Here is a 27,468-nt window from a genome sequence, read left to right as displayed (position 1 = left end):
CTGCCAAAAATCTTTCCGTTAATCCTGTATTCCGTAATCCTGAAGGACAAGGAAGTTTGTCCTTCCAGAATGAATCATCTCACACTTTTCAGGATTAAACTCCATCTGCCATTTCTCAGCCCAGCTCTGCATTCTATCAATGTCCTTTGTAACCTAGAACAGCCCTCCGCACTAAACACAACTCGACCCACCTTCGTATCGTCCGCGAACTTACTCATCCGCACTTCCACTCCTGCATCCAAATCATTTACAAAAATCACAAATAGAAGAGGACCCAGAACAGATCGTTGTGGCACACTACTCGTAACTGAGCACCATGTTGAATATTTTCCGTCCATTACCACCCTTTGTCTTCTAAGGGTCAGCCAATTCTGGATCCAATTTGCCACATTTCCCCCTATCCCATGCCTCCTTACTTTCTGCATGAGCCTACCATGGGGAACCTTATCAAATGCCTTACTGAAATCCACGTATACCACATGCACTACTCTACCCTTATCCACATGTTTGGTCACCTCTTGGAAGAATTCCAAACTCTAGAATTGTTCACATTTTTTGAAAGTTTATTTAAGAGATAACAAGGAATTAAGAGTAATTATATCAATGTGAGGAATCACGTGCAAATTCCATAATACATCATGTAGGGATCAGGAGACGTTAAGTATCATCTCGGGGTTTACCATGAAAGGATCAACCGAACAAATAATAAACACATTACCATGTCGCTTATGGCAAATCCATCACACCTTGAAGCAGTGAATCCAGTCGTACAGGGAAAAACCAAAGCAGTGCAGTTCTACCGTGGAGACACCACAGGCAAAACGGTAAGGGCAAGCAGATTCTTTTAAAATCTTACAAACAATTTATATTTATGTTAACTTTTGTTGGTATTTAAACCTTACAGACAATTTATATTTATGTTAACTTTTGTCGGTATTTAAACAACTTAATCTGTGTTCAGTATTTTCTTCGTGGATAAATATTTGAAACGGGATATCAGAGCATATTGAGGTAAAAAAGTTGAGTCAAACTGAACCATTGATATTCAACAACTTGTATTTGTGAAGGATAGGCCATGTTAATGAACAAGGTTTAATTTTTATGAAAAGGAGACTAAAGTAGTAGAACTGGTATGCATAACACTTATGTGGACTTATGCAAGGCATTTAATGGGGTTCCATGTGAGGTTCTGTTCTTTGCCAATTAAAATATTTTCTTCCCTTTGCAGTGTTGTAGTAGAATTCTCATTGTACTAGGGCTGCCAACCAGTGCACTTCAGTCTAAATGAAATGTGGCTGTCAAAATTTGAAATGTGGCCTTTTCAATCAGAATACAGATACTGTGTAAATATTTTGAACAGTAGATAGAAACAAAGACGGCAGCTTTCAGCAAAACAACTGCTGGTCACTTCTGCCACGGAAGTTGCTTTTGGTTCTTGAAACTACTTTTAACTTTTTATTACTTGGATGCAGATAAAATAATCAGGTTTTGCTGCTGATGCTTGTTGAGTTTTTCAGATAGTTGGTGAGGTAAGGTATTTTTGAAATCAGAAACAAAAAACAGAAATTGCTGCTAAAGCTTAGCATGTCTGGCAGAATCTGTCGAGAGAAGTTTTGGGTCCTGTGACCCTTCTTCAGAATTGATGGTAGCTAGGAAAATGTTGACATTTAAGCAGAAGTTTGGATGGGGAGCTGGGTGGAGGGATGGTGTGTGGGGGAAGACTAAAAGATAGTTGGAGAAAAATCCCAAAGAGAGAGAAGAACAGTTGGACAGACAAAGGTATAGTGGAAGGTCATTTTGGGAAATGACTAGCTGTTTTATACCAGAAGGACGTGGATACTTTGGAGAGGATACAGAAATAGTTTACAGGAATGTTGCCTGGCATGGGGGTGTTTTCGTTGTGAATAAAGGATGGCAAGGCTGAATTTGATTTCACTGGAACACTGGAAACTGAGGTGGGTGGGGGGTGGCGGGGTGGTGGTGACCTAATAGAAGTTGAAAGGATATTAATTGGCATACATAGACTAGAAAGTAGGGGGCTTGCTCCCAGGGTTGAGGGGTCAATTACTAGGGGACACAGGTTCAAGGTGCAGGAGTGGAGGGGCAAAGTTTAGAAGAGATGTGTAAGGCAGGTTTTTCACACAAAAATGGTGAGTGCCTAGAACGCACTAGGAACAATGAACAGGAAGGAGTAGAGGGATACAGATTCTGTAAGTGAAGGCAGTTTTAGTATGGAAAGGCAGAATGTGTCGGTGCAGGCTTTGGGGGCTGAAGGGCCTATTCGTGTACTGTATTGTTCTTTGTTCTTTGTTCTTTCTTTCATAGGTGCTCTTAACTGACAATGCATTGTCCGTGCTTGTGGTCCTTGCGATGACAAGGCCTGGTGTGTTGGGTATGGGGTGAGGACGTGGCCTCAAGCCCTAAAATTGTTGAACTCTATATAATGCCTAGAAGCCTGCAGAGTTCCCAAGCAGATTGCAGAGGCCTAAATTCTATCTTCAAAACAGACCCTGAGCTTTCAGTAACCTGCCACTTCAACATACCACAGTGTTCCCTGGCCAACGTCTCTGTCTCAGGCTTGCTGCAGTATTCCAGTGATGCTTGGCTCAAACTGGGAGAACAGTACCTCATTTTCTGCTTGGGAACTTTGCAACCTCTAGGACTTAATATTGAGTTTAATAATATTAGGTCTTGAGGCCATGTCCTTACCCCAACTCCCACGTACCTTGTCATCACATGGACTGCTACCACACACAATCCATTGTGAGCTACTAACAGCCCCTATTAGCAGCTATTTGTTCCCCCAGAATGACCTTTAGCCACTCCTTTGCCTGTCCAACAGTTTTTCTCTCTTTTGGCTTAATTGCCAACTGTTGTTTATACTCCCCAACCCCACTCCATCTTCTGTGTGAGTATCAATCTTTTCCTCACTGCCATCAGTTCTGAAGTAGTGTCACTGGCTCTGAAACAATAACTCTGGTTTCTGTCCATGAGTGCTGCCAGATCTGCTGAGTTTTCCAGCAACTTCTGTTTTTGTTTTGCTTTCTGATTTTCAACATCCAAAGTCCTTAGGTTTTTAAAAAAATTTTGAAGCTGAGCTCAAGAGCAGATCCAGAGCCACTAAGTGGCTCTAGAAAAGGCAAAATAGTGTTTGAGAGCTTCGTCAGCCAAAAGTATAAATAGAAATAGTTAACTATTAACTATTAACCTGAATTCTATGGTTTGGTATTCAATAAGATTTTTAGGTTTTCGTAGCCTGGATTGTATGGGCCTTATTCATTTAAAAACCATGTATGAGAAGCTACTTTATCAGGACTGGACTTAGTCTTTCACCAAGGTTTTATAGTTATAAATAAAAATATCAGTTGGACTGTGTAATTTATAACCTCGAAGAAAAAGGTTTGAAGAGTGAAATGGTTAACTCAGAAAATAATTATTTTTAAATTTCAAGGCTATGTCCATCCTTCTGCATGGTGATGCTGCTTTTGCAGGGCAGGGTATTGTGTATGAAACATTTCATCTCAGTGACCTCCCATCCTACACTACACATGGTACTATCCATGTTGTTGTTAATAATCAGGTAAGAAAACACACATCTGAGCTAATATAAAATAGAAATTGACAACAAATGTATTAGTAAATTGCTAAATTATTTCTGATCAGTGAAATGTATCTGGTACAATTGTTAATCTTGGAAATTAAATGCTGTTGTAGATTGGGTTTACTACAGATCCTCGCATGGCCCGCTCATCTCCGTACCCGACTGATGTTGCACGTGTTGTGAATGCGCCTATCTTTCATGTAAATAGTGATGACCCAGAAGCAGTGATATATGTCTGTAAAGTAGCTGCAGAGTGGAGGAGCACATTCAATAAGGATGTTGTAATTGATCTGGTAATTATTTTTTGTTACATTACAGTATTTGACATGTTACGAACATAATTTCACATATATTTGGACAATCATTAAACTTTTTTTCCCCTCACCTGGAATGATATGGTTCAGAATAATTGTAGTCACATAGATGTTTACAGCATAGAAATTGGCTATTCAGCCCATGATGCCTATGCTTGTTAACAAAGATCTGATTAGTTTAATCCCATTTACCAGCTCTTGACCCATAATTCTAGAGGCGATGACAACATAAATTAATATCCAAACATTTCTTAAATGTTAGAAGTTTATGGCCAAACCACACTTCCAGGTGTTGAATTCTAGACTCCACCACCTCTGGATAATAAACATTCTCTTCAACTTTCCTCTTAGCCTTATAGTTGTTACCTTTATTCTGTGCTCATTGTTCTTGCCGTCTACTCGTGAAAAGAGTGCTTTCCTATCCACCTTACCTGTGCCCTTCATTATCTTACAAACCACTGTCAGCGAACTATAAGTGATATGGGAACTGCAGATGCTGGAGAATCTAAGATAACAAAGTATGAAGCTGGATGAACACAGCAGGCCAAGCAGCATCTCAGGAGCACAAAAGCTGACATTTTGGGCCGAGACCCTTCTGATGGTACTTTATGACCCTTTCTGATGTTTTCCTTTATTCTATCTACCTGTGCTTTCTGATGTACCACTTTAGTTTTCCTAATTTCCTTTTCAGGCTCCCCCTCAACTTTTTATACTGCTCCAGGGACTTTGCTGAATGGACCCATTGGTATATGCAATAAGCTTCTCTTTCTTCCTTAACCCTCAATTTAATGTCCCTCAACGTTAATGAATTTCTGGCCTTGGTCTTTACAGGAACGTATTTGGCCTGTACACTCTCAATTTTCTCCTTGAATGTCGCCCACTGTTCTGACACAGTTTTATTTGCAAGCACTGCATCCAGGCTACTTAAGCCAAATTGTATCTTAACTTAGTAAAGTTAGCCTTCCCCTAGTTTAGAATTTTTATTCTCAGCCCGTTCTTATTCGTTTCCGTACTATCGTAACTTTAACTGAGTTGTGGTCACTATCTCCAAAATGCTTCTCTTTTAAAATGCCTTCAAGCCGTCTGGACTACTTTCTGCATATTAGGTGCAGAATCTCCCCTCTATTGTTGGGCCATAAATATATGAGCTAAAAAAGTTCTCTTGGATGCAGTTTAAGAATTTTGCTCCTTACCTACCACAGGTGTGGACATTAGTCCATAATTTTGGACAAAATGGAGAGAGCTTCAGCTTGCATCTCAATAGACTCCATTTCACATCTCAGAATAGACAGTCAATATCAAAAAATAATTAATTTGATCACAGTGGATCTTTTTAATAGCTCAGTAAATGATGTTTTCAGTGTTCCTGAAAAGTTTTGAATTTTTTTGTCACCTTTTGACTAAGGCAGCGGAAATAGTAGGTTTGATTTTCTTTTTCAGTCAAGCTTTTAAAAGAAATTCTGACGCCATCTGAGATCCCAGTAATTGTGTAAACTAGATAATGTAAAACAAAAAAAGTTTTGAGCTTGGATAATTATATCCACAATCTTGATGTCAACTGGTAGGTTTGCTATCGTAAAAGAGGACACAATGAAATGGATGAACCAATGTTCACACAGCCACTGATGTACAAGCAGGTCCAACAGCAAGTACCTGTTCTGAAGAAATATGCAGATAAATTGATGTCTGAAGGAGTTCTGACACTGCAGGAGTATGAGGTTTGCACTGTGTATCAGTTACCAGTTGTGTCACAAATTGTAGTCTTAACAAAAGATAATTGTTTGCTTGGGTGGATTTTAATACACTCCCCATGACAACTTCGATGGCAGGGGCCATTTACTCAATTGAAAATGTGATGGCTGATGTCCCCAGTGTGCTTCCACCTCTGCCGCACATAAGTTCATAGTGATAGGGCCCATAGATAACCTTTTTTGCCTGCCAGTAATTAAGACCTGTAAGTAGTCACACGAGAGAGAGAGAGAGTGGATGCTTATCAGAATGGAGGGCAGTGACTCAAGGTGTTCCACAGGGATCAATATTAGGATCCCTGCTGTTTATGATCTACATAAATACTACATAAATGAACTTAGTTGCTTTGATTAGTAAGTTTGCAGATGATACGAAGATGGTGGAGTTGCAGATAGTGAGGACAATTGTCAGAGAATACAGCAGGATATAGATCCATTGGAGGCGTGGGCAGAAAAATGACGGATGGAGTTTAATCCGGGGAAATGTGAGGTGATGCATTTAGGAAGGTAACATATGGGTGGAAATTATACAGTGAATGGCAGAACCCTTAGGAGTATTGATATGCAGGTGGATCTGGGTATATTGGTCCATAGATCACTGAAAGTACCAGCACAGGTAGATAAGGTAGTGAAAAAGGCATGCTTACCTTCATTGGAAGGGGATTGAGTGTAAGGATAGACAAATTATGTTGCAGCTTTATAGAACTTTAGGTAGGTCACACTTGGAATATTGTGCACAGCTCTGGTCACCATACTACCAGAAGGATGTGGATGCTTTGGAGAAAGTAAGATGATGTTGCCTGGTATAGAGAATTTCAGCTATGAAGAAAGGATGGCTAGACTAGGTTTGTTTTAACTGGAATGCAGGAGGTTCAAGGATGACCTAATAGAGGTTTATAGATAGACATGGCTAGAGTGGAAAGTAGGAGGTTTTTTTCCCCCAAGGTGGAGGGGTCAGTTACTAGGGGACACAGGTTCAAGGTGTGAGGGAAGAAGTTTAGAAGAGATGTGCAAGGTAACTTTTTTCTCAGAAAGGGTGGTGACTGCCTGAAATACGTTGCCAGAGGAGGTGGTGGAAGCAGACACAATCGCAGCATTGAAGAAGCACCTGGATGAATACATGAATAGGAAGGGAATAGAGGGATATGGATCCTGTAAGTGAAGACAGTTTTAGTGTGAAAGGCCAAAATGTCGCGTTGCAGACTTAGAGGGCCGAAGGGCCTCTTCCTGTGCTGTATTGTTCTTTGTTTATTTTTGTTGGGGTTGAAGTCAGCAAGGGGGAATTGCTTGTTCTTGAGCACAGTGCCTGATTAAACGACACAGCTGGGGAATGGGAGGCCCGCTGAGAGCTTCCTTCCTGTCCTTAGCCCCTGATACCCTTCCTGCCCATCTTATACTTCTCGTACCTCCATCATTCACTTGTGCCTGGGTCCTGCTCATCAAAAATCTGGCCAAAAATGTATGTAGTATCACCAGCTCCATATTAGCACTGCGAATCGGTGGAGAGCTGTCAGCAACACTCGGTCAGCAGGAATTCTGACTCCAGGGGCCTTGATCCTAGGGAAGGCCCAGCATGCCTAAGTGCATAATTAGCACTGAAAACATCAGCCATCCCAAAAGAAGGTGATGCAGGGCTCCTGCCAGCTTATGGGCATGACTCCCATTGCCACCATTAAATGCAACTGCTTGTGGAGCTTTCTAACCCATAAAGGTTGCTCTTAGAATTCTGTACTTGTAGTTTTGATCCACAGTTGCAATTCAGTATTAATAATCCCCATATTGGTTTTGATATATACAGACTGATTTGACATTCTCCAGTAATGGTTTAGACATGTACTGCCAGAGCTCGTGTCAATGTTGCCAGGAAGTGCTTGACTGACTTAGTTTTCCCTTCCCTCCTGTGGGGTACACCTGATCTCATTTCAGATGCTTTCTCTTTGTACATTTCAGAAATAAACCCAGACTGTACACTAACAAGATATGCTCTTAGGCAGTGAGAACTTAACAGTATTTGAATGAGCTAGTAATTATGACTTTTTTAAAGACTGTGATTTAATGGTTAAATATAAAACTGATTTTTATTCAACTGATTATGTGGGTTTTAAAACACAGTCAACCAAATTCTGTTTTGGTTTTCTGATTGTAAATTTTTCCAGCTATTTACTTGCAGCTGTTGTAGCCGGTTTGGCATTAACTGATATATGCATTCGATGCCTGTGTCTGTTTCTAGGAGGAAGTAGCAGTCTATGATAGAATTTGTGAGGAAGCCTTTACCAGAGCAAAGGATGAGAAAATTCTTGAAATTAAAGAATGGCTTGATTCCCCTTGGCCAGGTGGGCAAAATTTGATTGCCTCATAAGCGGTTATATATCTAAGACTTGTTGTAAAGATGCACAATGATAAACTGGTTTTGTACAAAGGTGTAAAAATAAGCAAGTAAAACACATTTTAAAAATGCAGTTCATAGCAGTTTGTTTTATTTATTCAGGGCAGTATTTATTGTTCATCTCTAATTGTCCTAGAAAATATGCCAGTGAGCTCCTTGAACTGCAGAGGACATTTTTAAAAATAGAATGTAAATAAAAAGAATTTATCAAACTGGTTTTCGTTCTTATTGTTTGGAATATAACTTCAACTCTTTGCTGGAATGTATCTAATCTGAGTCTCAAAATAAGCATTGACCATGTCTTGCTTTTACACTTCTTGATTAATCTTAGCAGTATTAAATGATGCCTCAAAGCGTTCTTTTAGTGAAATTTATCATTTTTCCTTGGACCATCAACTTAATGATTAGAAAAACTTTCCTTTCATCATAGGGTTCTTTACTCAAAGTGGAGAGCCAAAGAGTTTGACTTGTGCCCCCACTGGTGTTTCTGCCGAAATCCTCCAACATATTGGGAATGGAGCTAGCTCAGTGCCTGTGGAAGATTTTACCATTCATTCAGGTATGTATATGTGAACACATCATGGCTATTCAGTGACAATATGTTAAATGCAGTTATTTTGTTCCAGAAATGTTTCCAGTGATTGGGAGATTAACAATATGAGTCATGTATGATGTATTTATTAATTCAGGGTTGCACTTGTTTTTGTTTATCAATATTCCAGTATCAAAACTCAAGTGTTAGCTGCTAGCCGACTGAACTGCCTGTGGAGTGGGAAGTGGACTGAAAAGGTGCAGTGGGTCAAAGCAAACACCATCTGCTGTTCAAAGGAGCACAAATGAGCTGCTTCCCTAATTTGGCATGAATGTTAAATTGCTTTAAGTGTGAACTTGCCACAGACAGCCAGCCAAGTACAAGCGCTTGTGTATAATATTCAAATAAAATATATTTCGAGCAGTGCAGGATTCATATTATCCATCAGTCTTTTTTTTAATGCATGAGACTACAGCAGTATGTTATTGACCATCTGCAGCTTGTGCCCTTTTCCTCCCCCCAGTCCATGCTGGATTTGGTACAGGGACAAATCACTAGCTGAATTAGAGGCAGAATTGGATAAAGGAGGTTGCAGGTTGGTTTAATTATTTTAATATAAAAGAAGGAAATATAAAATTTGATTCGTGTTGCACTTTTGGAGTGACCTGCCAGTCTGATGGTGTTTCTTGTACACCAATATAATTGGTGTTTTACTACATATGCCAAAAGTAGTATCACAACTTTTAAGTGGATGCAACCACTAAATTGATTTTCAGCAGTTATAAAAGGAATGGATGGAATAGGAGTAAAATAAGATTAAGTAAGAACAAGAAACTCAACTGCCAACTTTGTAATAAGTCAAAAAGATCACAGGTTCAATCTGTAACCTGTGCTATTAGATTTCAACAAGGATGATTGTATAAAACCTGAAACTGAGCTTCATATTCCTGAGCTGTCAAATTGTAACACCCTGATTTTCACATTACATAACCTTCAAGCTGAAGCAGGTTGCCTGCCACTCTGAACCCTACCCAGAATGATGACCACAGAGCGAGTGTAATTGGGGACAGTAAATAACCTAACACCATTTTCCATCATTGGTCATTTATGCTTGACAGAGTGAATTAGAATCAGTCCTTTAACTTTGCAAATTATTGTTAAAGACAAATGAGTAGATCAAGTTAACTTCACAAACAACTGTTAAGGGTACCAGCAGTTGTTTTTCCTTTTCTCTGGAAAGTGAAGCCATATTGTAGAAAGGAGACAAGCGAATACAAATACAGAAACCAGGGCTAAATTTTCCCATTATTTTTAGCTAAGTATTATTTCAGGGATTTTCAGAGAGGGTTTCCTGATAGAGTTTATGGTGTATTTCACATGCATTCTTCTGCTGCTCTCCTAATTAAGGATGTATTTCGGCTCCAGAGCACCCTTTCTGTTCAATATTGCAGCAGCAGAGATGGAAGTGCTTGCCATCTCCAGGACCTTGCTTTGTTTTCATTGCTGGCATCATATTTAAAACTCACCTAGGCACCATTTCAGGGAAAATTCTGCCCTTGGAGGAATATATAACACAGATCGTAGTGGTTGTTACACATCAGTTATCTCATCTCCAGGTTATCACTGCAGAAGTTCCTCAGGGTATTATCCTCAGCACAAACATCTTCAGTTGCTTTACCAATGTCTTTCATTAGACATAAGACATAAAGTCTGAACTGCTGATGTACCGTAATCAGCAAACAATGTTCGGCATTATTTGTGTCTCCTCCAAAACTAAAGCAATGTGTCCATGTGCAGCAAGATTTGAACACTGTTAGGGATTAGGCTGATAAATGACTAATAACATTTTTGCCATATTAATGTCAGAAAAATATTATTCCCAGAATGAATCTAACCATTACCCCTTGATATTCAATGGCATTGCCATCACTGATGCTGCCACTATCAAAATCCTGGAGGTTACTATTTTCCTAGTCCCTGACCTGGACCAACATAGAAATAATAAGTCTACAAGAGCAGGTCAGGGACTAGGAATAAGGCATAAATCAGGAGTGGGATGGAATACTCTCTGCTTGCCTGGGTGAGTGCAGCTCCAACAATACTCTTCCATCCAGAATGACAATGGCAGCATGTGCACAGAAACACCACACCTACACTTTCCCATCGCCGCTGGCCAGAGTTGGGGGGGTGGGGGTGCGGTGGTTCAATGGCCGAGTGGGATTATAGCTGGACTGTTAATCCAGAGTCTCTGGTAATGTTCTGAGAACTGGGGTTTGAATCCAACCAGACCAGATGATGGAATTTGAATTCAATTGTTGGAAAAACTTGTCTGGCTCACTAATGTCTTTCAGGAGAAGAAATCTGTAATCCTTACCTGGTTTGGCCTAAATGTGACTCCAGTCCAACATCAACATAGTCAACTCTTAACTGCTGTATGGGCAGTTAGGGATAGGCAATAAATGTTGGCCTAACGAGCAATGCTCTCACCCCATGAAGAATTTTTTAAAAACTACGTGATCCTTACTCGGAACTATACCCCTTCGTTGTCATTGGGTCAAAATCCTGGAATTCCCTAACATCACTGTGGGTGTCTTACCCTGCTCCCCCGCTCCCCCATGGGTTACAACAGATGAATCATGAGACAGATCACCACCAACATCTCCAGTTAGAAATAGGCCTGAATTTACTGCCTATCTAGCGACGCCCACAAGACGTGAATGATTGAAAAGAAAATAAGTTGTCAAGTTTTATCTGAAAAGACTTTGCATCTGTATTGTCTCTGGGCTAGTAAAATTGAGACAATGCTATTCATTTTCTCAAAGCAGCGTTTATCAGTTTGGTTCAACACAGTGAGATTCATCAAGTTCCATGCAAATAAGGAATTACTGTTCCATTTCACTATGTACATATTTTTCCAGGTGGAGACATAAACAGTAACACATCCTTAGTGATAATGGTTTCTGTAATTATGCTAATCACACATTTATTTAAAGGAGACTATTATAGCTTGATAGCTTAAGAAATTCTCCAGGGTAACATTTACTAAAGTCTATGTTCCATTTCTGTTCAGTATGGAAATGAAATTTACTTTGTATTGGAGTGCTTAACATAAAACAATAGTATACCTGTTGAAACTCTGTAGGCTAAGGCACTGCTATTCCCTATTATGTTCAAGTGAAATACCCCAGATTTTTCTTAATTTTGAACCATCAAGACTTAATAATAAGATTGTTGAAACACAGATATCATGCATAGGATGTATGATAGGATTTCAAAAGCTGACAAAAAACAGAGCTATTATGCTATTTATTATGTATGTGCCAGATCTGCATGAAGGATTTTATCATTGATGTATAACAGCTAAGCGCAGTTGTTTAACTGTGTTGTTTATCTTCACGTCTTTAATCTGTATTCTTAAGTATCATGTAATCTTAAAGAAACCTTAGTAATAACGTTTTTGACCAGTGCTTTTATATCAAGTTCCTGCTAAATTTTTAGGTATATTTGAATTCCAAAGGAAAAAGTTATGCAGCAATACCTGCTAGTAATTTCTGGATTCTGAATGGTTCACTGCATGTCTTATACACCGCACAATGATTGGCAGATTTTCTTGGGGAAAGTATGGCTGATGACCATCCACATGCCTATTATTCATTATGAAATTAAATTCATTGCTCCACATTCTAAGAATGTTTGTGAGAAATGGTGTTCTCTCATTTCTTAATTTCACCGGAGATGAACACTTTCTCGCATCCTCAGTGGACTTTGATTTCTGTTTGTTAATTTGTAATCTAATTCAAGCCCCTAATGGCTCAATGGATAATTGCACTGGCTGTTATGAGCTGAACCAGCCAGATTGAAAGAAGTACTGAATGACTAGTCTCAGCAAATTGGTGTTGTGGGGAAAGAATATTGTAGTCAATCTTGGAGTCTTCTGACGAGAGAGGAGAAAATCAGATGCGGATCTTGTCACTATCTAGTGATCTGTGATGGAACAGTATTTATGAACAGGAGCTGATTGAGTTTCAGCTCCAACATTCCTGCGGATGGCTGCTGCACAGATATCTTTTGTACCTACTCAAATATGTTTGTTAAACTTCGAAAGAGTTGATACCATCTGTGAGACTGAGCTTCCAAACATGGTTCATTTTCAGGAGAAGAGAAAAAGGTTGGATATTTTTTGGTAAAAGTTGTTTAATAAAAATGTGATATATGCTGGAAATTTGAAATAAGAATAAAAAAGTATAAATTTCATCAGCCCAGGCAGCATCTGCCAAGAGAAAGAGTCAATGTTTCAGGTGGATGAACTTTCATTATGAGTGAAGATAAATAGAAATGTAAGAGATTATAAATCAGTAGGAAGGGTAGAGAGCGTCATGACTTAACTGGGAAGAGTGTGATGATAATTATGCCCGGTGCTCCAAAAGCCATCACAAAAAGTATAAAACCACAATTAGTCCACCAAGGTGTCTGACTGGCTGCTTTCAGGACCAGAGAAATCCACACCAAGTTTGGTCATTAAAGGAAAATAAACTTTATTGTAACACAATTAACAAACACAATTAACTTAATAAATCTAAGAGAATTGTTAGAATTTCTGAACTGCTACTATGTGACTTAATCTATACCCCATCAAAAGGCCTGAATACATGCACACTCATTCACAATTACGACAAGTGACAGACAACTTGAACACATACATTATGGGTAGAAAAAAAATATAGTCAGTGAAGCAAAATTCTAAAGATCAAAAGTCCAGATTCCAAGGATGGGATAGACTGTCTCACACAGTTCCTTTTGCTTTTGTAGCACGGATGAAATACATTGTTTGTAAAGCGATGGTCATTCTTCATTTTGATAGTTGATCTGGATGTCTTACAGGCAGTAACTTACTGATTCTCACGAACCTCTGAATGAAATTCTTTTTCCCATATTCCGTTGAAACCTCCTGCCCCTTACTTTAAATCTATGCCCCCCAGTCATTAATCTGTCCACCAATGGGAAGAGTTCCTACCTGTCCATTCTACATTTGCTCTTTATAATTTTAGATACCTCAATCATGTCTCTCCTCAGTCTTCTCTGCTCTGAGGAAAACAAGCCCAGTAAATCCAAGATAACAAAGTGTGGAGCTAGATGAACACAGCAGGCCAACTCCTAAGATGCTGCTTGGCTTATTGTGTTCATCCAGCTCCACACTTTGTTATTTTGGATTCTCCAGCATCTGCAGTTCCCATTATCTCTACCCCAGTAAATCTAATCTCTTTTCATAACTGCAAATTGAGTTGAAAGAAGAAGACAATTTGCTTGTTTTCTCATATGACACTACAATGTAATCAATAACAACAAATCTTAACAAGTTGATGGAAAAATAACTTTGCTAAAATTTTGTGACATTTTATTAGATTTTAGCATCTCTCTCTCTTTCTCCCTGACCGCCCCCACCCAGCCCACCCTATACCATACCAGTCTGGAGTATTACAGAGTTTGGGGATTGTGGGCTGCTGTTTGGATGCTTCGCGTGCAGGTGCAGTTATCTATCCCATGGATTGGACCAGGGTGCATCTTGGAGATCCTGATTTGCTGTCAGAGAGCTTAGTCACTTTGTATCTAACTTGGTGTTCATGGCACCCCTGCCTTTCCTTGCTGTAGCTTAACTGTTTACAGTATTCTATATTGACTTGCCTTTTAATGCAGACACAAAGTCAATAGCTTGTCATGGTTGCCAGCAGTGATCAGTCAAGGGTGTGGACATGTTGGCCTTACATCATTGTGCTATGTCACTGTCATACCTACGCCATGTGCCAGCCTGGTCTTATTGGTGTTATTGCTAGATTAGTAATCCAGACACCCACGTAATGTTCCAGGTTTGCAGGTTTGATTCCTGCCATGGCAGAAGGTGGAATTTGAATTCAATAAAAACATCTAGAATTAAGAGTCTAATGCTGACGGTGAGACCATTGCCATCAGTTGGAAAACTGCACTGGTTCACTAACATCCTTCAGCCATCTTTACCAGGGAGCTCTGGCTAGGAGGACATCTAACCTGGTTATTTGCGGTCCTGGAAACCACAACTTGATTTTCAGTGATGGGGTGATGGTCTTGGGACAGATCAGAAGAAGAGAGTTGATGCTCAGGCTGTGCAAGATGGGGGTTAGCATATCTGACCACTGTCAGAAAGTTTGATAACAAAGAGAAAGAGTGCAGCAAGTCAGAGGCTAACAGGTTAGACTGGTGAAGGAAGCAGAAAAATTAAGGTGACTGATGTAAGAACAACAGTTCTTTGATGAAGAGCTCAAGCCAGTAAAATGCCAGAGGAGGACTCCAGATAGGGAGAGTGTGGAGATGGGTGAAAGGAGCACAGAGATGACTCCTGTTAAAAGAATTTGGCAGGAGGGCAAAGGTGACAGTAGAAGAGAACAGCATCATTCTATGATTTAAATTCATTGAGAAGGGAGTGTAAAGGAATAAAACTGAGTCCTTTGCTGAGCATTAATTATAAACATCTTTGAAATTCTGAGAATTGTCAAAAGTACTGCCTAAATGCAGGTCTGTCGTCTGTCTTTCTTTCAAATACTTTGTAATGTCTTCTACAAAACACAGCCTTCTATCTTGTAAATGAGTGTGCTGGAAACTGTCTCCTTGACCATACATCTGGGGAAGTTAACGTTTCAGCCAAAATCACTCAAAATCTCTTAATTGGATTCTCGCCACTCTGGGATCCTTAAGGATATTGATGTCTAGGAGCTTTGCTTTCCATCTGTTCATGAATACTAACTAATTGCACTTGTTATTCAGGCAAAAAGGATTTGCACTCAATTGGATCATAACACACCGTTTAGTGATTGCATCTTTTTTTATATACCATTTGAATGATAAAATTGAATTGTAACGTTCAGAGAAGATACAGTTTGTATATATTCAGAACTTCTTTATGTTTATCTTCAGACCGTCCAGCTCATTGCAGACAGGATTGCTCTATAGGGAAATGTTATTTATTTATATATACACCAATGACACACAAGCAGAAAAGTAATCATATGCTTTAGTTAGTGATGCTTGAGAGGAGAATGTTGTGCATGGCATTGGTATTGTATTTTGCTGTTTGAATAATGCCTTGAGATCTTTTACATCTCCCTGAACTGATGTAGTTTTACTGACAATACACCATTCCCTCAATGCTGATCTCATGTGTTACCCTATGTATGTTATGCCCACAAATTCTTCACTGCAGTCTGAACAAGTAACTTGTCTTGGAGATTTTTACCTCAGGCAAGCTGGCACCAACTGAAAGATGTACCATAATACTTTAAGAATAAAATTTTGAAAGTATACCTCACAGGAGGGATCAACTAGAATCTTTTCTTCAAATTGATAAGTTTGATTTATACCAGTAAAGAAAAGGGTCATCAGTCTTTTAATCACTGATATTTACGTCTTGTTTTAATTTTTTTTGTTATATACCTGAACAACCATTGATAATTTTTCCAGGCTTGTCTCGTATCCTGAGGGGGCGAGCGGAATTGGTCAAGAATCAAATAGTTGATTGGGCACTGGCAGAGTATATGGCATTTGGTTCTTTGCTGAAAGAAGGAATATATGTAAGGCTAAGTGGACAAGATGTTGAACGAGGCACCTTCAGGTAAATTGGAATACTAAAATTAGTGTGTAACAAACTTCCACGCCATTTGTGTCAACTCCTTTATGTGAAGTCCATAGAAAGCTGAGTGTTTCTTTCCTTCATTCATTCATGGGATGAGGGCATCACAGCCTAGGCCAGCATTTATTGCCCATCCCGAATTGCCCAGAGGGCAGTTATGAGTCACCCACATTGCTGTGGATCTGGAGTCATGTGTAGGCCAGAGCAGATAAGGATGGCAGTTTTCTTCCATAAGATTAGTGAATCAGATGGGTTTTTCCAACAACCAGCAATAGATTCATGATCAGTATTAGATTCTTAATTTCAGATATTTCTGAATTCAAATTCCACCAGCTGCAATGGCAGAATTCGAACTTAGATTCCCAGAACATTACCTGAGCCTCTGGATTATCAGTTCAATGATGATACCACTTGGCCTTTGGCTCCTCTTTTTTGACAGTTTACACTTTCTGACCTTCAGGTAATATAATTGAATGTAACCTGTGTTGGTTGCATTCACTTATTCCAAAACCTCTTGATGTTGACGTTATAATAGATAACTTTCTGAAGAGGTTTAAGGTAATTTATTTTTGTAGAGTAAGTAGAAGACTTGCAGATAACTAACATAACCCCATTAAAAATAAGGACAGAACATAGGCAATTATAAATTCTACCTTAACATTGATGGCCGGAAGATAATAGACTCTCTTATTAAAGGAGAGAATATAAAAACACCTAGTAAAGGAAAATATAACAAGAATAATCAGCATGAATTTTGAAAGGTAGAAAGTTGCTCAACCAATCTTAATGATATTTTTGATAAGATAGCAGAGAGTGGACAATGGTAATTCAGTAGATGAAATTTTATCCGAATTTTCAAAGGGTTTTTGATAAGGGATTCCATTAAAGAAATTGTGGTTTCAGGACTAAGCACTAGAGTGGATTCCTATAATAAAACAAAAGCACAAAATGCTGTTGAAACTCAGCAAGTCTAACAACAGTTGTGGAGAGAAAAACAATGTTAATGTTTCGAGTCCAGTTATTGGTAGCTGGTTTCAGGATCGAAAATGGAGAATGAGAGTAAAGAGTAGTATTCACAGTGATAGAAGGTGAGAAATGTTGCTGCACAAAGTTAGTGCTGGGACCATGGTTGTTCACAATTTGCGTTAACAACTGGGCCTGGGAACCAAACTCCCAGACTCTAAATTTATACATTATATCAAATTGAGCAGTTAGTTAAAACTGTGAAGGATTTCAAAAAATCAGATTAGAATTGGCAAATGAACTTCAGCACAGATAGATGTGAGTTTGTAACTTTTAATGGGAAAATAGGGATGTCACTTATAACTTGGTAGGTGTGAGACCAGATGAGGTGGTGGAGCAAAGAGAACTTGAAGTACAAATACTTTAATAACTGTAAATTTTGCCACGGGTTAGCAAGACCATATGAAAAGAAAACAAATAAACACTGGTATTTATTTCTACGGACAGAATTGAAAATGTCTTAATGCCATATTTTGTTACTTTTGCAGCCATCGTCATCATGTATTACATGATCAAGATGAAGATAAAAAGACTTGTGTTCCCATGAACCATTTGTGGCCAGACCAAGCGCCTTACACTGTTTGCAACAGTTCACTTTCTGAGTTTGGTGTCTTAGGTATGTGAAATGATGTCAAATTCCTTTTTCTTTGAGTTTAGTTTTAACGTTTACAATTGATTTGAGTGAGTGCGAGAACTGGTGTATAGGTGACAGGTACTAGAATAATAAGGATTCAAAGGTTTCAATTAAATGGTTGCTTACCTATCTAAAAGAGAGTATATTTTCCATAGAGAGACTACAGCAAAGGTTGACTAGGCTGATATCAGGGATGCCAGGAATATTGTATAATGAGAAATTGGTTCAATTAGCCATTTATTCATTACAGTTTAGAAGAGATGAGGATGTCTGACTGAAACTTTCTCCTGAATGCAGAGACGAGAAGCAGGGGTAACAGTATCAGGATATGGGGTCAGCCATTTAGGACTGAAATGAGAAGATATTTCTTTACTCAGAAAGTGGTCAACCTGTGGATTTTGAAGAAGACAGAATACCCTGGAAGCTGGGTCAATGAGTACATACAAGAAAGAGATTGATAATTTTTTACATATTAAAGGAATGAAGGGACATGGAGAAAACACAGGAATTTGGCCTTAAGATTGAGGTTCGGTGATGATCATATTGAATGGTGGAAAAGACACTAAGAGCCAATTGGTCTACTCCTGTTCCCAGTTTCTACATTTCACTCCTCCAACTACACATTTCCATTTACTCAGTCACTGTTTAATCTGATGTTGCATACTGGGACTAGTTTGTAACCTTCAATTAATAGTTTCTTCTCTGCCTTCTGGTAGACAAATACTATCAATAACTAGCATTGACAACTGACTTGTTCCAGGGTCTCTCAATATCTTTATCTTTATTAGTTTACCTCCTTGATTCAAAGAAAAAGGAAATATTGCTCTCCCTTTAAGATAAAATATTGGAACCTTCAATGATTTTATCTCTTTACTAACGGAAAAGTAAGAATCTCCTTGATTTGTCCCAAACCATCTCTCCCTTCTTGGTGAATTCTAAGGCAACATGTTCTTTTTGTGCTGTAGCCAAATTTTTATTATCTGTCACTAAATGCTTTGCTGCTACATCCTTTATAAAGCACTCTAACATTTTTCTGGTGACAGATGTTAAGGCAAGTGAACTGTAGTTATTTGTTTTTTTCAGTCTATTTATAAAAATTTGAATTTGCATTGGCAGTTTTCCAATCTTCTGGGATTAGAAAGTATTCATTAATTCTTGAATTATTATCAGTCCATTGATTACCTGTTATGCTACAAAAGACTTGTGTCCCCATGAACCATTTGTGGCTATATCAAACTCCTTACACTGTTTGCAATAGTTCACTTTCTGAGCGATTTACTAATGAGTCAATGGTTGGGCTCCACTCCAGATTTTTTTTATCAGGATTTACTTCCTTAGCCGTCAGCTCTCCCATTGAATGTACAAGGCATTTAATATACCAGTCTATTTCATCACTTGTACATTCTGAATGCTTTGTAACTATTGTTTAACTGTGTTTCCAATTTATAACGTTTCATTTTTGCCACTTGTCATGTTTATTTTACATTTGCAGTATTTCATTCTTTAGAGAACTTTGTTATTATTTCTATGAAATGTAACATCCTTCCTACTACTCAGCTGCATTTTTGTATGAGTATTTCTACATCTGGCCAGATTTTCCATTTACTTTTCAGTGAATTGATCAGCCTTTGTATTAAGGTGTAGGCAGTATTTCTGTTTTATTTAAAACTTCTGGTACGTTAATGGATTCCCAATAACTGATTAATGGAAGTTTTAAAATACGGGTAATTCCCAAATGATCTAAAAATGTACAGCTGTTTAATGCCATGAAGGCTGTAAAGTAACCCATTGATCCAGTATTACAATAGCAGTTGAGGGTTTCCCTCAAGTTCTCTTGTTTGGGTGACAGTCAAATAAGCAGGTACAAGGAAGACTCATGAAAACAAGCTTATAAATAGCTGGACTACCAGATGTTACTAGATCATACTGGCACCTGTTCAAAACTTGGATGCTTTCTAACAAGTTGGTGCCGAGTATAAAATGAGTACTTGGGGCTCTAAGTGCTGCTGTGGGAAAACTTTAGACTAAATGATACGAAGCTAAACATGGAGTTGAAATAAAATCTCATCTATTCCAAACTGAGTTGAAATTCCAAATATTCAGAAATCAAGTAATGTATGATTTAAGGAGAGATTGCTTCTTTTTTTAATAAATATGACCATATGTTCATCATTATGAAGTGATTGTTTTCACTTCCATCCAAATATGCATGATTGACTTTTCAGCTAATTAATTTACATAAAAATGTGTTTTAATTTTCAGATAATTTGACAGGGTGTCAGGATGAAAGCTACTTTCTTTGTTTTTCAATATATGTTGTCTAGTAGGTGGACTTGCTTGTTTCCACATTCAATCTGTTAAAGCATTTTCACTAATGGCTTCTCCTTTTAATCCCTTTGTTAACTCCAAACTACCCCAAAGACCTACCTACCTTCTCTGCCTCTGTTGCACCATGACAATAGCATTCACAGTCATGGCATCAGCTTTTACAGGTAATGATACCCAGTTGTACCTCTCCACTACCTCTCTCAAACCCTTCGTTATCAATGATATAAGATTGCATGCCCTACTTTCAGTCTTGCACGAGCTGAAGCCTTTCAAGTTAAATCTTTGTAACAGAGAAACAATTGTCTTCAAACTGCCTTGACATAACTCCATATCCTTGCTAGTAATTTCAAACCCTTTCTGGGAATGTGCCTTGAGTTAAACTAGACTTATTACAATGTCATTATTCTTTGCAATGTTGAATAGGGCTTCCATCCTTCTCAATCACATTATTCCATCCATTTTCACCTGTATAAATCGCCTGTTTCTGACCCTCCCTCAGCTGCCTGATGTTGAATTGCTTATCCATACTTCTGTCAGCCTTCATACTGGATAATTCCAATATTCTCCCAACCAGGTTCTCAACCCACATTTCCTTAATCTTCAGCCCAAGCAAAAATCTGCTGCCCATTTTCAATACCACACCACGTCCCATTTCCCTGTACTTGTTGACCGACTGTTCTCAACAGCTCCAGTTTCAAATCTTAGTCCTTCATCACCGCTCCTCTTTCTGTCTCTTACACCTGCTCCAAACTTGCAATTATGCTCTCACCTATTATGCCCACCTCATGGTACTCCATTACACCCCAATTTCATCCATCCAGCGCTGGCTCTTATATATTGTACCTCCTGCACCTACCTTGCACTTGGTTCTGCCATTGACTGTTGTGTCTTCAGCCACCAGGGCTCAAACTGTGAAATTTCCTCTCTAAACCTGTACCCCTCTCTTCTCCTATCTTCCTGAAAACATTGTTTTTCTTTAATCAACCACCTGTTTCTCCCTCCAGTTGTTTGGATCAGCACCCATGTTTGTCTGTATTGTGTTCCCTTACGACACTTTGTGATTTTTTTTGGATGTTAAAGCCACTGCAGGTTGTTGTCACTGTTGCATCACTTTCTCTTTACAGAGCACAAGAAATGTTCTCAATATAGAGCTTGAACCTCATTTTCTTAAAAATATGAAAATTAGTATGCAATTAGGTTAATTGTGCAAACAAAATAATTAGTGTTAGTGTATAGATAACACAGCGTAGACCTGGAGGAACACAGTAGGCCAGGCAGCATCAAAGGAGCGGGAAAGTTGACATTTTGGTACGGGACCCTTTTTCAGAAATCTCTGAAGAAGGGTCCTGACCCAAAACGTCAGCTTTCCTGCTCCTCTGTTGCTGCCTGGCCTACTGTGTTCCTCCAGGTCTACACTGTGTTATCTCTGGCTCCAGCATCAGCAGTTCTTACTGTCTGTCAATTCGCATTAGTATAATGGCTCATAAACCATGAAATGAGTCACATATTAAAATGAATTACTGTATTGACCATACTTGTGTGTCCTCATTGGTGATGTAAGTATGTATTTTTTTGTTCTTTCTTGGAATGTGAGCATTGCAAGATAGGCCTGCATTTTTGTTCACCTCTAATGTCTAGAGAAGAAGGTAGTGAGTTTTCTTCTTGAACCACTGCAGTTTAAGTAATGGAGGAACACCAACCAGGATTCCCTTGACTGAAAAAGACTGACATTTACATTGCATCTTTTACAACCCCAGAATTGTCTCAGAATATTTTGCTTTCAATAAAATACTGATTAAGTATGTAGCCATTGTTATAGTGTAGTCAATGGGGATGTAGGGGAGGTGGTGGCATTGTGGTGAAATCACTGGATGAGTAATCCAGAAAGCCAGGCTAATACTTTTGAGAGATGGGTTTTAATCATAGCAGAGCATATGGTGAAATTTATATTCAATAAAAATCTCAAATTAAAAGCTGACCTAATGATTACTATCAATTGTTGTAAAAATGCATCTGGTTCCCAAATGACTGTTAGGGAAGGAATTCTGTCATCCTTACCTGGTCTGGCCTATATATAACTCCAGACACACACAAACGTGGTTGACTCTCCAAATAACCTCTGGGCATCCAGGGATGAGCAATTAATAGCCAATAATGCCCCTATCCCATAAACAAATAAAGTAAAAGTACCTCCACACTTAATTCTCCAAAACAGTCCTTCCCAAACTTTTTCTCATTGCAATCCCACATTGGTGACTGCCAGGATTCCAGATCTTTGAGAGCAGGGCAGAGAGCAAGTGAGTGGCCTATGAAAGTGGCATGAGGATAAAGCTGTTTAATATATGAGGTTTTTAGATTAAAAAGCACCACACTGCTGTTAAGTTTCTTCAGGAAAAGATTCAGACACACAGATCAGACAGTTAGGCCAGGCCTACTGTTTTAAAAAGTGTGGAATTTAAAGGGGCCTGACAGATGTTAGCACTTGGTCAGAGCTGCACAGCAGCTGTTGCTGTATCCGAGCCAGTGGCCCCAACCCTCCTGGTCTTTCCAAGGTTGCACTTGTGTTCTATATCTGAGGTGTTTAATTTATCATATTCAGTGAGGCCACTCTTGTGACTTTGCTTTTGTGGCTCTGCAGTCATTAGGAACTAAATGGATCTACGTGTGTCTTTGCTTCATTGAATCGTTACTGGCCTGCCCCATCCCCGCACTCTTAATTCTGCCCTCCATAATGATATTATAGTTATGCCTGCATCCTCAGGCTCCCTATCTTTAACCTGAAATCCTGATTTTAGAAACTTCCTGGTCATGACTTGCAGTTGGGAAACACTAACTTGAAAAAGAACAGGTGAGGATAACCTTGCTCCGTAGATTCTCCATTAGCAGTATTAATTGAAATCAGCCAAAAGAAAACAGCATTTGACAAGTGAGAGCCTCTAAGTGATAAAGGTGAGATTTGCTCATATGCAACCATGGACTATGAACTTATTCTCCAATTAACCATTTGATTCTCAGCTGCTAATGCAACTCAGAATTGCCTTCATTTTCTTTGTTTTTCTTGAGGAGTCCATTCTGCAATTTATTGTGTAGACATTTCTTAATATGATATGCTATCTCGCGTTAATATACGTGCTGTAAGATAATGTGTGTGGGCGGTCAGTTTCCCTTTGTTTATATCTATCTCTAGATCCCATGACTTACATTTATCCCTAGAGTTTAGCAGTTTCTTTATTAAAAGTACTGTTTACTTTTGATTTCTTTTAATTGCTAACATTAGTGCACATATGTTTGAAGTTGAGCTGTAACTGTTTAAGTAACGTTGATTCAACATGTAACATTAAAAAGCAGAGCAGCTTAGCTGTGGCTGCTTCACCTAGTTGATTCCACATTTTAATTGCATGTTTGAATAAGTGAACATAGTCCTCCACTTTGTTATATGCAAATATTTTATTTTATATCCCAATAAAATATCTAACTATGATGATACCATGTGTTTTATTTTGTCTTCACGCCACTGATTTGTTTTCTGCCTTGGCCCTTATTTCTCCACCATAGGAAATATTTCAATCCAGCATCCCTTTCAAGCTTTGAAATTAGTCTTCTGAAATATTCTTTAGGTTATTCCATTAATTCAGAATGTTGTGTTCAGTAATTTCATCTGTACACCCTGTTTTTCCAAGGTTGCACTTGTGTTCTATGTCTGAGGTGTTTAATATATCATATTCAGAGAGGCCACTCTCGTGACTTTGCTGTTGTGGCTCTGCACCCATTAGGAACTAAATGCATCCACGTGTATCTTTGCTTCATTGAATTATTCCTAGCCTGCCCCATCCCTGCACTCTTAATTCTGCCCTCCATAATAATATTATAGTTATGCCTATACCCTCAGGCTCCCTACCTTTCACCTGAAATCCTGCTTTTAGAAACTTCCTGAAATAATTCCTCTTTTCCACCTGTAAGTCCTTGCCATTTTTTCCTTTGTGGAATGCGCTGTTTTCACTCTGCTTTCAGACATATGTTTGATGATGGGTGCTGATAATATGTCATATTTGTTGACAGTTGAATATAATTTAACTTTCACAATTAACCTGAAAACATGGATCCCACAGTTGGCTTTAGAACAATGACTGAAGTTACCCAGCATGTTTACTGAAAAGTCTAAGATTTCTGCAGGTTGTAAGTTGATTTTGCTCTTAAAGATGTAGAGGAAGCTGTAGTTTTCAACACGTACCTAGCGTTCACAGTTTTGAATCAGGCTAGAAACAGCTTACCTGCTTTTATTAATTGAATAGTTCTAATCACTATTCATACTTCCTCAGCTTTTTCATGTTGTTAGGCTCTAAAAAGTGATATAATCAGCATTTAAGCAAAAATAAAGACAATACAAAGTGAGGGCTAGAGCTGAAGAATTATGACATTTCCAACAACTAGTACTTTCAAGAAGTGTATGGTTGAAGATGTTAAACTGCTTGATTTGGGGGCCATGTTCTGTTGAATTATTTAATATGAAGCCAAGTACAAAGCTCTTGTGTGTATTTAACCAGGAAAGGAAATTTTGTCATTGTTGCAAAATGTAACAAAGTGGAAAAGTATTGTTCCTATTTATAAGAAATCAATAAATATGTTTTTTTGGGCCAGGGAGGATGATTTATGGAAATATGAATTGTAATTAAATTCCATATTTGAATTAAAATGCAATGTTTCATATTGTGCTCATCCAATAATTAAGAATATCAAATGCAATGATTTTCAAATTTATTATAGTAATCAAAAAACTATAGTAATGTCATGTAGTTATTTTTATTTTAACGTATTTGGACCTGTCTTCTGATTCTAGGTTTTGAACTTGGATTCGCAATGGCTAATCCTAACGCTTTGGTTTGTTGGGAGGCTCAGTTTGGTGACTTTAACAATACTGCACAATGCATTCTGGATCAGTTCATTAGCTCAGGCCAAACAAAGTGGGTTAGACACAATGGAATTGTGCTGCTTCTGCCTCATGGAATGGAGGGAATGGTAAGGTTGGTTTTATGTATGTCTATATATGGATAAGATTCATGGTTAAGGTACCAAAAGCTAGTTATTTCTTGCTGTTTTTTCTTGACTTGGCCTTTCCCTGATTTAAAAAAAAAGCCTTGAGAGTTTACTCATTTTTAATCAACCTGTTAAGACAGACTTGTTGTAGTACACATGTGAAGTCAGTAGGACTTGAACCTATGTTCTAGCCCAGAAGTAGGAATACTACCATAGTGCCACAGGGCCCTTTTAATAACAATCAGCATTTCCTGCTACTGCAATGTACAGTTATTTTTATGACATAAAAAGCAAGTGACTTGAACCTGGGCCTCCTGGCTCAGATATAGGTACATTACCACTGAAGTTAACCAGCATATTTTCTGGAAAGGAAGTTCAAGCTGTAATTGATTTTTGCAATTGAAGAAATCATTATTCCCCAACTAGGAATCGAATTCATTCAGTGCAATGGAAGTGCCATATCCTAGCCACTAGAACACTTGCCTGCAACAGTATTTTTTAATCAATCAGTCCAGATATGTTATGATATACATCTGGAGCAGATGGGATTTAAACCTGGGTCTCCTGGCTCAGATGTAGGAAGACTAACACTGCACTACAAGAGCCCTCGTGAAGACTTATTAGTAGCTAGTAATCACCATAATTTAGTCTCAATTAATCTCCGAATGAGCCACTTTGGACCACCACACCACATAAAGGGCCTGAGCAATGACCCCAAAGGAATAGACCAAGTTAAACATACCTTCATCTTGATAATGTTATAATTGACAGATATATTTTGAGACTGTAGTTTTAATTGATTGTAAAATTAAGAGATTCAGATGATCTTGCTGAAGTCTGCCTGACAACAGTCATGCGTGATAGAGCCTTTCAATATCCAAAGAAACTTGTTTTGCTGGGAAGAAGGTATATGTTGTTCACATTTGGGGACAATGGCAACAGCCATATGTGGAGATTATCAGTTAACAACTTTAAACAAAGTTTGTTGAAGCTGTTGAGAATGCAAGGTAATCAGACAATATTTCAGGTCAAGTGATGCTTTTTCAGAACCCCTAGTTCAGGTCACTGGACTTGAAGCGTTAATTCTGATTTCTCTTCACAGATTTTGCCAGATCTGAGCTTTCTCAGCAATTTCTATTTTTGTCTCTGATTTACAACATTTGCAGCCCTTTCAATTTTTATGCTTTAAACTGTCCATTCAATTCAACAATAGAATAGAAATAAGGTTTGAAATTTAGTAGTTCTACCTGCATATAAGACACATACTGCCATACTGAGCTTAACGAGTTGAGAGACGTGGATGAATCCACAATGTTGTCATGTTACAAGCTTTCCTGGAATACCTCTGATTATTATAGACAGGTCAGTTAGTTTGCAGGGATTTGTGGAGAAGAGAGAGAGAGAGAGAGAGACAGAGAGCACACATAGAGATCATGGGCCTGTAGGGTTCACCAGGCAGGAATGCAGATGAAAGCTATCGACTGAAAGTTGGACTTGCTTGTCTACAAAGTTGTTAGCCTCAGATTTTAACATAAACTAACCAGTAACAAGCCTTTTTAAATCCCGGATTCTGTAACCCAGAGCAACAGGACATTAAACAAGTTTTAAAAAATACAAGGGTGCCTCTTTAAAAATGCCTTCTTTTTATGGAGTGTGGGCGTGGATTGTGTGCCAGTCAAGTGGACAGCTTTGTGCTGATGCTGAAGAGCATCTTGAGTGTTGTTGAAAGTGCATGTATTTAAACACATGAAGAATATTCAATTATACTCCTCACTTGTTCCCATGGATGGTGGACAGGCTTTGAAGAGTTGGAAGCTAAATTACTCGCTACAGCTTTCCCTTGGGCTTTATTGTACAATATTTTAACCTCAGTCTGACCTCTGACCTCAAGAATAAACTTCCACATGTCCATTTGTAAACATCACTAATGCTTAAAAATCCCCCTTACATTCCTCTATCATTCCTTATAAAATGTCTGCCTGATAGCAGAAACTTTTCGACCTTTATCACTCTCTGACACAATTTTTCTTGAGTTTCTTTTTCAGTATTATTCCAATTAGTACTCCTCTGATTTGCTGCCCTCATCATTTTAAGCTTCTTGTGATTCTGAAATATCTCACTCCTCTCTAGAGTCCCAAAATTTTGAAAATAAGACTCATTGTAAAGGTTTTGCTCAAACCTGTTCCCGCCCTCACCCAAGACACTGATGGC

General features: G+C 38.5%; 1 protein-coding gene across 3 annotated transcripts in view; it reads left to right on the top strand.

Moving 5' to 3' along the window:
* Positions 1–27,468, top strand: part of ogdhl (oxoglutarate dehydrogenase L) — a 134,471-nt gene that overhangs the window by 72,796 nt on the left and 34,207 nt on the right. For all 3 annotated transcript variants that reach the window (XM_048563542.2, XM_048563543.2, XM_048563544.2), the window contains exons 9-17: positions 645–824; positions 3,452–3,580; positions 3,715–3,894; positions 5,481–5,633; positions 7,894–7,996; positions 8,480–8,608; positions 16,070–16,220; positions 17,750–17,877; positions 25,061–25,239. In XM_048563542.2, the coding sequence (XP_048419499.1) occupies positions 645–824; positions 3,452–3,580; positions 3,715–3,894; positions 5,481–5,633; positions 7,894–7,996; positions 8,480–8,608; positions 16,070–16,220; positions 17,750–17,877; positions 25,061–25,239 (1,332 nt within the window). The remainder of the gene's footprint in view (positions 1–644; positions 825–3,451; positions 3,581–3,714; positions 3,895–5,480; positions 5,634–7,893; positions 7,997–8,479; positions 8,609–16,069; positions 16,221–17,749; positions 17,878–25,060; positions 25,240–27,468) is intronic.

This window comes from Stegostoma tigrinum, chromosome 37 (assembly GCF_030684315.1).
Source record: "Stegostoma tigrinum isolate sSteTig4 chromosome 37, sSteTig4.hap1, whole genome shotgun sequence".
Classification (NCBI taxonomy): domain Eukaryota; kingdom Metazoa; phylum Chordata; class Chondrichthyes; order Orectolobiformes; family Stegostomatidae; genus Stegostoma; species Stegostoma tigrinum.
The sequence above is the reverse complement of the archived record's forward strand: the minus strand, read 5'-3'. Positions and strand labels throughout refer to the sequence as shown.